The sequence below is a fragment of the Benincasa hispida genome, chromosome 4 (genome assembly GCF_009727055.1).
Source record: "Benincasa hispida cultivar B227 chromosome 4, ASM972705v1, whole genome shotgun sequence".
Classification (NCBI taxonomy): Eukaryota; Viridiplantae; Streptophyta; class Magnoliopsida; order Cucurbitales; family Cucurbitaceae; genus Benincasa; species Benincasa hispida.
Window position 1 is genome coordinate 57,815,191 of NC_052352.1, and position 13,870 is coordinate 57,829,060.

The 13,870-nt window shown below is 33.1% G+C and overlaps 1 protein-coding gene across 1 annotated transcript; it reads right to left on the bottom strand.

Moving 5' to 3' along the window:
* Nucleotides 1-10,530: 10,530 nt before the first annotated feature.
* LOC120076861 (probable indole-3-pyruvate monooxygenase YUCCA11) lies at nt 10,531-13,352 on the bottom strand. Its single transcript, XM_039030809.1, has 4 exons — nt 12,741-13,352; nt 11,770-12,003; nt 10,882-11,004; nt 10,531-10,716 (listed from the first exon to the last, which is right to left on the bottom strand). Exons 1-4 carry the CDS (start codon nt 13,350-13,352, stop codon nt 10,531-10,533), a joined length of 1,155 nt encoding a protein of 384 aa, XP_038886737.1.
* Nucleotides 13,353-13,870: the final 518 nt, after the last annotated feature.

The following is a 13,870-nucleotide window of genomic DNA, read 5'->3' on the forward strand; positions in this document are numbered from 1 at the left end:
TGCTGCTTCACAAGCAGCTACGTATTCATCTTCTATTGGTTGGAGTCCCGCAATTACCAGTTTTGCTTTACAACACTTCTCCACACTACTGCTCCTCCATTAAGAGTGAACACTGATCCAGATGTAGATTTTCTAGCATCTTTATCAAGTTTTGAAAATCAGAGTCAGTGTATCCAGTAAGGATCAAATCCTTAGTACATACACGAGCATGTAGTTCCTTGAGGGATAATTTTTAACGGCAATCCCAATGATCATATCCAGGATTGGACTTATACCTACTGACTATCCCTACCGTGTAGCATATGTCAGGTCTAAGTACATAACATTACATACATCAGGCTTCCATACTGTGGAAGCATAGGGAATACGTCTCATATCCTAAACCTCTTAAGGTGGTCTTAAGGACATTGATCCTTTGACAAAATGAATTTTATATCTATAAGGTAACATACCTCTTTGGAATTTTGCATATTCATTAACCATAGACAACATTTTGTCTATATAAGTTTGCTTGAGACATGGCTAGTGTTCTATTCTTTGCGGTTTCGAATAATCTGAATCCCGAGAACATACTGCGCATTTCCTAAATCTTTCAATTTGGAACTGCGTTGCTAACCATTTCTTAATGTCAATTAGGTAACCTACTTCATTCCCAAATGAGCAGAATATCGTCAACATATAAAACTAAGACGCTATAATAGAATTGACGATCTTCTTGTAAACACAAGGCTCGTCAACATTCTGTTCAAAGCCATAAGATTTGATCGCAGTATCAAATCTTATATTCCAAGATCTAAGAAGCTTGTTTCAACCCATAAATGGATTTTTGAAGCTTACAAACCTTTTGTTCTTGACCGCAATAAACCCCTCTGGTTGAGCCATATAGATACTCTCCTCAAGATCGCTGTTTAGAAAGGCTGTCTTGACAATCCATCTGCCAAATTTCATAGTCATAAAAGGTGGCAATGGATAAGAGTATTTCTAATCAACTTAAGCATGGCAACGAGAGAGAAATTTTTCTTCATAGTCACTCCCTCTCTCTGGGTATAACCCTTTGCCACAAGTCGAGCCTTAAAAGTCTATACTTTACCGGCTTGGTCTCATTTTCACTTGTAGATCCCTTGCAACCAATTGGGTTTTACTCAATGGTTGATCTACAAGTTTCCAGATAGAATTGAAGTACATAGACTCCATTTCGAGGTCCATGGCTTTGACTCACTGATCACAGTCCACATCTTTTATCGCCTGTTTATAGGTCAATGCATCCTCTATGTTGTCATCAGGTATGATGACTTGTGTTTCTGTAAAACCCAAGTAACGGTCAGGCTGATGAACAACCCTTCCACTATGTCAAGGCATTCTCAATTCTTGAGAAGGATGTGACTGACCAGATGTACTAGTTTTATCTACTACTTTAGTAGATGAATTAGCTCTATCTGTAGCGTCTTTGGAAATTTCATTCAATACTAGTCTACTGCGAGGTTGATGACTTCTTATGTGGTCTTCCTCTAAGAATGTGGCATTTGTCGATACAAATACCTTATTCTCTTGAGGATCATAAAATAGACTACCTTTTGTTTCTTTTAGATAACCTACAAATAGGCATAGTTTTGAATGACGTTCTAATTTTTAGGATTTTGCACCAACACGTGTGCCAGGCATCCTCAAATCCTAAAGTGATGTAAACTACCTTTACACCCTTTCCATAGCTCATAAGGTGTTTCTGAAACACTTTTAGAGGGAACGTTATTTAAATATAAACAGCAGTCTCTAATACATGTCCCTAAAGGAATCAGGTAACTCAGCAAAGCTCATCATTGAGCAAACCATGTCCAACAAGATTTTGTTTCTTCTTTCAGATACACTGTTTTGCTGAGGCATATTAGGTGCAGAGAGTTGTGACTTGATTCCGCGTTCTATCATATAGTCCTGGAATCTTAAGTCCATGTACTCCCCACCTCAATCTGATCGAGTGTCTTAATTGTTTACCTAACTGGTTCTCAACCTCAGCTTTATATTCTTTGAACTTTTCAAAAGAATCAGACTTGTGATGCATTAGGTAAATATGATCATACCTTGAATAATCATCAATAAAACTGATGAAATATTCATACCCACCTTGAGCTTTGACATTCATCGGTCCATAGAGGTACGAATGTACGAGCTCTAAGGGTATTGTGGCTCTGAGACCTTTTCCAGTAAAAGATCTCTTAGTCATTTTTCCTTCAAGACAGGACTCACATGGAGGTAAAGAATTATCTTCTAACTGATTTAGTAGTCCATTCTTAACCAATCTCTCAATCCTATTGAGATTTATGTGAACAAGTCTTAAGTGCCATAGATAGGCATTAGAAGAAACTCTTTGTCTTTTATTCTGAGTTTCGACTATTCTAAACATCTCAATAAACTAGCCTCCCATGGGGTTTTATCGGCTAGAGCTCCTCTAGCCGCCGCATTGCTTGTACTTCGTTCTAAAGCAAGTAAAGTGGAATAAAAGTATTTGATGAGGTATTGATCCGAAATTTGGTGATGGGGGAAGCTCACACACATAGTTGTTTATAACACTTCTAATACTTAAACAAGGTCTCCCACACGGCTTGCCCTATCCCATAGATCTCCTTCCATATACTATGGGCCCTTGAAGCTGGGAAGAACTTTTCTAGGAACTTCTTCTTAAGAGCATTCCAAGTAGTTATTGAGTCGGAAGGAAGATAGTATAGCCAATCCTTGGCACCATTCTTTAAGAAGAAAGGGAATGTCCTTAGATTCAATTGCTCCTCCATCACACTATGCGGTCTCATCCCACTACATACAATATGTAAGTCTTTGATGTACTTATGGGGATCCTCTTCGAGGCTTCCTCTGAAAATTGGCAATAGATGAATAAGTCCCAGATTGAGCTCGAATGGGACGGTAGTTTCTGGATAGACTATACATAGTGGTTGTTGAGTCGTATTCGATTCTGCTAGCTCTCTTAAAGTTCTTTCTCTTTCTTTACCCATGTTGACTACTTGTTCTTGTACCTCTTCCTCTTCTTGGTTTTGAACCTCTTGTTGCTCTTCTTCAAAATTCTTTTCTACCTCTTCAATTGCTTCTAACCTCATCTCCCTTTGAAATTGTTGCTATTCTGGATCAGTATCTACAAAAAGTTCAAGCACATAACTCCCAAACGAGTAGGTCATACAACAGAGCAATTAAATGTGAAACCCGGATCTCAATTTCCCTACTTAAATAGGTAATTAAGGAAATTAACTACGTATAAGTTAAATCCTATGTTGAAAAGAAGGGAAATTCTAATTGTTTGAAGAGATTTTTCTTGAGTAGCTTTGAGTTGAGCCTTAACCAGTGAATTTTGGCTAAGTATGAAGTTCAAAAGAACCCATGTGTTTGGTGTTAGGAAACATTAATGCATGAGATGAGGCTAAGTTTTAAAGGAATAAGCATTGAAGCCAAGGGCAACCATGCGTAGAGCTTGTGAGGTATGGATGCATGTTGATCGAAGTGTTAGGAAAGAGGCACTACCCAAAGGTTGCTCATCCGTTGGAGTGATGTGAGGATGCATGAGTGAGAGCGAGAGGGTAGACAATAAGCGCAAGGCGCTGGGCGTTAGAGCATGCGCGTGGATGATCATATACCTACATGTGGTGTTAAACGATAACACTAGATGATAGCGCTACACAATTGGCGTGGCGCTACACGATCAGTATGATGCGTTAGATGATAGGCGTCAGCACTACACGATGAATGACAGCGAGATCGTTAACAGCGAGAAATACACGACAACAAGATTGTTAAGAGCGAAAGATTACTAAACGATAAGCTATGCAATAGGCACAAGCGCTATGCGATGGATTGTGCATTGAACGATGAGCGGCAACGAGAGGGTTGGATGTTAAGCAATATCGAGAGATTAACTATGCGATGGGTGCATAAGTGTTATGCGATGGGTACATACACTAGAAGATAGGCGATAGCGAGAGGGCTGGATGATGAATGACAATGAAAGGGCTGGACGTTAAGCGACATAAAGGAGATTAACTAAACAATGGAGCTATGCGATGGGTGCAAGAGCTACATGATGGACTAAACAATGGGCCAAGTGTTTATGCGGTGCTAAGGCTTGTGTTACGCAAGGCTAATGAATTCACCTGGATAAGTGGCTGAACCGAGAGGAGGTTAAGCTTGAGGAAGTGGAAGAACAGATTTTCATGCAAAGAAGTTTTATGCATGAGGAAGAAAACTCAAACTTCATGCAAGTAGGTGAGTGGCATGAATGTACGTGAATGGCATGGAAGTACGTGGTGGCAAAGCTTGGTGTAGACACTCTAAAAGTTGCTAAAGAAGGAGGTGTCTTGTGTTAAAGGCTTTGTAAGATGAGAAGGATTGGTTCCTTTGGCCTATAAATACCACCACAGGGGGTCTCTTTAGTTCATAACCCGGAATCCTTTTGAAAAATAGTAGGAAGAGTGGTTAAGAACAGTTTCGGAGGAAGACCATGCGGTTCCAAGAAGAGAAGATGATGTTGGACAGTGAAGTCTAGAAGCTTGGGACGAGGAAAGTCTAGTTTTCAAGGTAGGGCTGCCGGAGAAGAAGCTCCAAGGAATCAGGCTGGAGAGTAAGGAAAATACAGAAGGGTCGAGCTCTTGGGTAAGCTTGGACCAGTCTTGATGATTTGAAGATTCCGGTCAAACATGAGGAGTTCTAAGCTAAGATTTTAAGGTAAGCTTCCTGAGACATTTTAGAACATGTTTGTAGAACGAAGTATCTTGAAATAAGGTCTGAAACTATGAGTAATCTGAGCTTAAATTTTAACATGGAATTTAGAGTTCAAAAGGGATCCCGAGAAAATTAAGGAATTTCTAGAGAGGAAGGTTCCTACCCTACCAAGGTGAGTGATATTTTCTTTAAGTCTTAAGCATATCTTATAGAGTATATATATATACTTATGTTGTGAATGTGTAATTAGCATGTGAATGAGTTTATGTGATCGGGATGGTTAGGGGGTTAATAGACTTAGTTACTAAGCCCGCAGCAGAATCTCACAGGATGGTCAGGGGACCGAGAGGTCTAGTTCCTGAGCCTATGGGAAGAACCTCGTATGGGATGGTCAAAGAACCAACAGGCCTAGCTTCTGAGCCCATAAGTGGGGATTTATGTGTACATAGGAAACATAGGGAACGCAAGAGAGTAAGCGCTTCTGAGTAGTATCAGTTTAACTATCTACCGTGTGTGTAGATAGAGTTGAGAACAGACTCATTCAAGGCTGAGATTTGAATGTTAACCTCGTAGTTGTGATATGTTTTTTTATGAGTTGAAATAGACTCTAGAAGTTGCTTACCACTCACTGAGCTTCTTGAAGTTCATTCTTTTCTTTCATATTTTTCTTCTCAAGTAGCGAAAGGTGAAGAGTTCTAAGACGCTGCTAAGGTCAAGGTCTTCTACAGTCACAGTCACACTTTCAGGTTTTTAGAATTGTTGATGTAAACTTTATAGTTAAACCTGAGAGTTATATAAACGTTATACTATTTGTAATAAAATGAGCTTAATCAAACAGTTTTGTTTACATCTTTGGCTTAAAGTCTGAACGTAAATTGGTTCAGATGGGTAGTAGGTATCACAAAGGGTAGTATCTGCGGTCTTTTACCCCTCCCCTCAAGCTCAAGAGGTAGGCTCGAGGCGGGGTGTGATATTAAATCTCACACAATCTCTTTCTGGATCATTTTTTTTAATGAATTCAAAAATTGAATAACTAGTTGCCTCGGTTTCCCGGCAACAACACCAATTCGATCGAGCTAAAATTGTGATGTTGCCTTCACAAATATAGGACCAAAATAAATTTGTTTACTCCGTTCTTACTCCTATTACTACTAGAGAGTAGCAACAGTAGTAAGTTCGTGATCTTTCATAGGGTAACAATATCTAGTTAGAACAATTGATGATTCCATGTATCAAGGGGTTTTGTTTTGAAAAAAAAAAAAAAGAAATTAAAAATCATGCAAAGAATGAAATATGGAAGAAATAGTAGAGCATAATTTTGTTTTACAATAATTTCCCAATGAAAAGTATTTGGGGATAGTTTTGTTAATTTCTAAATCTATCATTAGATTAAAAACATATGCAATTTCATATATCCCACAACTAATTAGGAGATAGCTACCAAATTTCCTATTTAGTTAATCAAGAACAAAATTCATGCTTAACCCTAAATTAATCAACAGTATTTCTTTCTTAATGATTTCCATACTAAATCATAATTTGCATCAAGAACTAGGGTTCAGTATTATGACATTTCATAAACCAGAAAGTTTAGATTTTTGGTTTGATTTATTGGATGAATCAAATTAGGTCAAACAAGAAGGAATGTTAAAAGAAAAAAAAGTCTTAGTTCTAGCAAGAATCCCTAACTTTTGCAACTTATTTCACAATTATGCTCAATGCCATGCAAAATTTGCTAATAAAATTTTAATGAAAATGAGTCGTCAATTCATTTTAACTAAAATTTATTGAGAATCATGACACAATTCATCCAAGAATTAATGAATATTGCATAAAGAATACAGAAAAATCTTCAAGAATTGAAATTAGGGCTAGTTGCATAAATAGAATTCAAGCCCAAAATAATAGAATGTGTAGTATAAGGATAAAATAATTGCATATATAGATCAAAAAATGGTAAAAGACTAAAAAACCCATGCCTAGCCACCATTTTGTTCGCTTCTTCCCGATTTTCTCAAATTAAAAGCTATCACTGATAGCAACTATCAGTGATAACCACTGATAACTGCTAACAGCTGCTATTGTTGATAGCTTCTATCAATTGCTATCGATGATAGTTTCTATCAGCGATAGCTTTCAATTTTAGAAAAAATAATACAATCTTGAAATATTAGCTTTTAATTTTCTATCAATTATTAATAGCTATCATTGATTCACTTTCATCAATTGGAATCAACGTTGAAATATTACTATTTAAGGCTATCAGTGGCTATCAATGATAGATTTATAAATAATGATCAACTTTGAAAGAAGACCAACAACTTTGATTGCCATAGTAGTTATCACTAATAATCTTTTATCGTGACTATCACTGATAGCAGCTATCAGTCGTTATCACGAATAGACTTTCATCAATTAGAATCAACCTTGAAATATTAACACTTAAGACTATCAATGATGGACTTCTATAATTGGTTATCACAAGAAACTCGATATATAGATATCACCTAAGTTTTATCACCGATATCACTAAAATCACTCATATTGTGGTTATCAGTGATAGCTTCTTTCACTAATAACATCACTAATAAGATGCTATCAATGATCTCACTGATATCATGCTATCAATGATAGTTCTCTATCACCGTTAATGTGTTATCAGTAGTAGCTTCTATCACTGATAACGTCCTATCGAGTAGCTTCTATCATCGATAACATGTTATTAGTATTAGTTTCTATCACTGGTAACATGCTATCAGTAGTAGCTTCTATCAATCATAGCCACTGGATACGTTTTTGCCCATTTCTTGTCCTTCCCAAATATTTATAGGTCTCTTTTCTTTTCGATGATAGCTTCTACCATTGATAAACATGCTATTAGTGATAACTTCTAGGCATTCCACTTACATTTTAGTTCGAGATTCAACTTTATTAATTAAATTCACTAAGTTGGCTATCGATGATGATTTCTATAAGTGGCTATTAACTACAAAAATATAATCAAAGATCAAGTTATCAATGATAGAAAATATTAGTGTCTATCACTGATAGACTTTCATTTGCTATTTATATTTATTATTTATTTATAATATCAAACTTGATGATTGGCTTGTTGAAGAAAAAATTCAAATAAAAGAAGAAAAATTTTAAATAAGAGAAAGAGAAAAAGCAAGAAACTGAAAAAAAGAAGAAAATTAAATAAAAGGAAGCAAAAAATCGGACAAATGAAAGAAAAACTAAAAAAAGAAAAAGAAAGGGAAGAAGCAAAAAATCGGAGAAAGAAAATAAAATAAAATAATAAACAAAAATAAAGGAAGAAGCAAAAATCGGAGAAATTAAAGAAAAAAAAGAATAAGTGCAAATTAACTTGGGGTGAGTGGCATTTTGGTAATTTTGTTATGCTCAAAATTAACTCCTTTTGGTCTTTTTTTTTCGTTCCAAATCGACTTTTTTTATCCTTTAGACGAATATTTCCTACAAAATACAAAATTTAATATATAAATTTGCCACAAATAAGAGAAAACTAAGTTGGAAATCGTAGTACTTTTAGGTGATATCACTTTTTAAACTGATAAAATATATAAGGAGATAAAAATGGGGATAAGAATTAGGAGAACAACTCTTTATGCTTCCTTGTGTTTAAATTGATAAAAAAAAAAAAAAAAAAAAATCATATATTTATAGAAAATTTGTAGCAATTCAAATGACCATTAAAGTAAAAATTAATGTGATGCTGAAGTGTAAAATAAGAAAAAAAATTCGATATTATTTAGTATTTAATTTCATATAAAAAGTAAAAATTGTTTATAATAAAACGAAAATTGAAATAAAAGTATCATAAGGAATACATATGTTTGCATACAATTTTGAAGTGCAGGCATTGGGTCTTGCACCGTAGTATTGCGGATGTCAAAGTGCATCACAGGATATTAAAGGAATACATATGTTGTTATACTCGACATCAATCTATGAAACACAAATATTTCATGTGGGACAAAAAATCTGTATCAGATACCAATATTTTCAAATATTTTTTGGATGCATATTTCACATGCGATTTGATGTGTCTAACACTTACATTTTTTTAAAGAAAAATAATAAGCAACTCATCTAATCTTTTTCTATATAAAATTAGGCAGACTATTTAAAAAGCACACTACTCAAGTCCAAAACTAAAAGAAAAAAATAAAATACCAAACTCTAAAATCATCTAATCTTCATCTACCAAAATATAACCCACTTGAATATCTTCAACAATTGAATGAAAAAGTTCTTCGTTTATCTTCATACTTCTCCCTTCAATCTTCTTCTTCTTCTCTGATCAATACAAGTAACTTTTTGTTGCATTTTATTGACAATTTTACTTCAACATCTTAGATGTTGGTTTTTGTATTGTATTTCAGTGTTTGTATTATATTTTATACTATATTATCATTAACTTAAATGCTAAATTTATCTATATCCTAGATTTTTTAAGAAAAAGAAAACGTATTTCCAATGTATCAGTATACTAATTTTTAAAAAATTGGTGTACACCATATCCTATCGTATTCATATCTCGTATGTGTATCCGTGTCTATACTTTATAGACACTAATATTAAAACGTACTAAAGAAAAATATAGAAAATTGAAAATCAAAAATCCAAAAACCAATTGGCTACCAAACGACCTCTAAAAGATCATCCGACATTGGCATAGCAATTCGAAATTCTGAAGGTGTTCTCATTGTTGCTTCAAGTATATATTTGGAATTCTCCTATGCTGAACCTCTAATGGAAGTCCATGAGATATTAGAAGAAGGGCTTCAATTTGCTTCAATTGTGATCCCTAATGGCAGAATAATTGTTGAATCAAACTGATTGCAATCTCGAAAGGTGCATGTTGGCTTGATGGTCCATTTCTAGATCCTTTGTTAATATTTCATTTGCACATGTTGATTGGAATGGTAATGTGCTTGCGGATTGTATATCGAAAAATGCAAGAGATAAAATTTTATCTAGTACACGGATATCGAATTTTCCTTTTATTACCTTCAGTCAGTGGAGAGCGATATAATTTAAAACTTATTATGGTTAAAAATAGAAGAAGAAGAGAAGAGAATAACAACACAATTACGTGAAAACCCTACTACAGAAAAAAAAAACCACAATATAAAGATATTTTATTATTAATTAATCTGATATACAAGGACACAATACAAATAGACAGTAGGAAACCCTAGGGGTCTACATAATTACATAAATGCCCCTAGGTTAATAACCTTATTTTCAATAATTATTACTAATTTCAAAAGACTAATTTAAAACTTATTAAAAATATAAAAATAAAAATTGGACATTCGAAAGTATAGAGACTAAAATGATATTTTAGTTAACCTAAATTTAAATATATATCAACATTTTAATACCTCTCACTTTTGGAGTTGAAAGTATGCAACAGACTTAATAAGTGGAAATCAATATTAATCGAAGAGGATTTAAACACATGAATTCTTAGTTTGATACCATGTTAAATCACCAATCAAACTTAAAACTTAAGTTGATAAGATTACGATGAATTAATCCATTCAAATTGCAAAAGCCATGCACTTGAAATATAATAGTAGTTGCAATTATACGATAGAAGAGTTTTCGAACCAAAATAATCAAACATGTCATTCCCAAATACCAAATTAATACCAATACAATACTTACAACTTTTTTAATAACTTTCTTCTGTATGACAAAAAGCTCAAATTACACAAAAACAGATATATACTTGTGCATTTATATATTGTAAATATTGTATATTGGAATGAGTGTGTTGGTATCTCATCACTCCATGGCAATTTTTAGACCCAAAGCCAAGCTTATATCACTTGCAATCTTTTGAGCATCATTTGAAATTCCTAGTAAACCTTGTTGTCCAAATCCAACACAATACAACCCATTTTCCCCTTTCCAATGAGTTGGGAACCTTTGATTTGGCATTCCATCTTCATTGAAGTGCTTTTTGTCATCCTATATACAATTTTTAAAAAATCGACATATAACACATAGTTATTGAGTGCTAACACGATTCGAAATGGTTATTTCAATTTGGAATATGGAATCAATATAACTATGATTGGTAAATAATTATTTTAAACAAAGATGAATAATAGTGTTATTGTATAATTATATTACCTCTAGCCAATTGAGGACTGTGCTCTTGTAGCCTGTGGCAAAAATGATTGCATCAAAGCAATTCATAATCCCATATGCAAATCTGACTTGCTCTCCCTTTATACATGTTATAGATGGAAGAACCTAAACAGAGAATAATATGTCATGCCAAATAATTAAGGTCTATTTTTAAATATAAAAAAATAAACTAAAATATTTACAAAATATAGTAAAATTTTAGAACTATCAATGATAGATACTGATAGACTTCTATCAATATCTATGAATATCACTGATAGACACTAAATGAAGTCTATTGTTCTAAAATTTTGCTATATCTTGTAAATATTTTCAACAGTTTTACCGTTTGAAATAATTTTTCTTTAATTAATGTGCATGTTTATTATATTAATAGAATTAGAATTTTATTTCCTAAGAGTTCAATTTTTATATCTAAAACATGGTAAAAAAAAAATCGAAAGGAAACTAATACAATTTTCATGTTTGTTTTCTCACAAATTCTAAGAAAAAGAAAAAATTAAAACCTAAAACTCGCTTGGTAACCATTAGTTTCTTCGATTTATCATATATATTTTAAGATTGTTTTCAAAATCAAAACCAAATTTTTTTAAAAAAAAAAAAAAAAAAAAAAAAGTTTTCGAAAACGAGTTTTTGTGATGAGAAATTGACTAAGAATCTAAATGTTTAGATATAAAATATGAAAACCATGAGTAAGGAATGATGAGAAATCAAATAAAATTTTTAAAAACAAAAAACTAATTGGTTACTAAATTGAGCCTTAAAAGAAATCACTTCGATAAATTTAATAAGAACACTCCAAAGGAAAATAGCGTGTTTCAAAACCTAAAAACAATTATCAAACAGGATCAAAACCGTATCGAATCAAACCTTGATCTCTCCTCTTTGAATTCTTTTCATACATCCAACATCAATGGTAGGGGATCGTCCAGTTTTGGCTTTGACAAGAAAAGGGCCTCCTCTTGGCCTTTGAATCCCATACTTGGAAAAATCTCCGTACTTCAACTTTGCAAGATTAATGCTAATTGAATCCACAACGTTACATGGAAAATATTTCAATAAAAACATCCCTAATCGAACTATATCTTTCGTTAACACGTGTACCTGTCCACAATAGAAGTCTATCAGTATCTATCAACGTCTAATATTTTTAAAATTTTACTATATTTTATAAATATTTTAGTTTATTTTTCTATATTTAAAGATAGTCGTTATTTTTCCAAATAAGTAATAAGTTTTTAATTCGTATAACTATATTTTATATTTTTACTTTTTACTTTTTTACTTTTTTTTCACTTCTTACTAATTTCTTTTTGAAATATTAACCAAGTTTCACAAATACAAAACTAAACTGTAAAAGCTTATAATAACTTTTTAGTCCATGAATTTTGATGTGTAACAATTTAGTCTTTATATTTTAAAATTTGTAATAATTTAGTTCTTATATTTTGAAATTTGTAACAATTTAGTTCTTATCCTGAATTATTTCATTAAATTTATCAATTTCAAACGATTTAGTCTTTACAATTTATAAACATACTCGACCCTTAATAATTTAATTAATAATGATCCACATGGGATAAGAAACTTAATTAAATCTTAACATTGTAAACATGATGTTTTAAATAGAGAAACAAAAACTTTATCAAGTGAAGATGAGCTACTCTTTTAAAATCTTTATCTTCTTTATCTATAAATATAAAAAACAATTTGAAATAAAAATCAAAGAAAAAACACCATAATTACCCAACATAAAAAACAAAAAAAAAAGCGTTATCAAACTGACCCTAAAATAGTTATCGAATCCAACGAAAAAACGATAACAATGGAAGAAGAAGTACCGGGCTCCGAACGACGATAGAAGTATTTGCATCATGGTTAGACAAATCATAAGCAATCTCCATACCTGAATTCCCACATCCAACAACCAAAACATCTTTCCCTCGAAACCTTTGGCCATTATCATAGCCACTTGAATGCAATACTTCACCATTAAAGCTCTCCAATCCAGGAATGTTAGGCAAAAACCCTTCACTATTTTCACCAGTAGCTACTACAAGAAACTTACAATCATACCTTTCTTGCACACCACTACTTGTATTATCCACCCCCACCTTCCATTTCTCCTCCACTTCGTTGTACCAAGCTCGTTCCACCGTCCGACAACATCTCGGTTCGATCCCGAAAAACGACATGTACTCATCTAAATATTTAAGGAAATCAACTCGTGAAATATAGGTCGGTGCATTGTCTGGGAATGACATGTAGGGAAGGCTGCAATAGTTTTTGGCTAAATGGAGTTTTAACCTATCATAAGCCCTTTTTCGCCATAGAGAAGCGCAGCAATCGTCTCTTTCGAGAACGATGTTTCGTATCGAAAGACGGTTCAAGCAAGCGGATACTGCGAGTCCAGCCGGCCCAGCCCCGACAATGATCACCTGCGTTTCCTCCATGGCGAAAATTTATGGGGTTTTAGTGAAAAAGTTTGAGGGTTTTGTGGTTTAGGTTTTTGCCCAAGAATTTAAGACAAGTTTGGATGTTTATATATTTGAAGAATGGGAGTCTATTTTGAGAAATTGCTGTTATTGGAGAAGACATATGGCAAGAAAATATTGAACAAAGTTATTTTTTAGTTTCCTTCTGTTAAATTTATCAGATTTAGACATTGTTTGCTGCAAGAATAACCAGCAAAAAGGTTAAGAGAGAACCTGGATTAGAAAGAATATTTTAATAGAAAGAAAATCATTCTCGAAAAATTGAAAATTCATAGACTAAATAAACACAAATTTAATTGTCAAAATATTGTAGCATATAAATTTATGCCAGTTGAATTATATTCACGTGGATGTATTGATTGTTTGTATTTATTATCAAAAGAAAACCATGTATTTGACAAGTTTACTTATTTTGTAAAATTTTTTGTTTATTCCAAAAGATTGACTTATTTTGTCATGCAAGGGTTTGTTGTTTT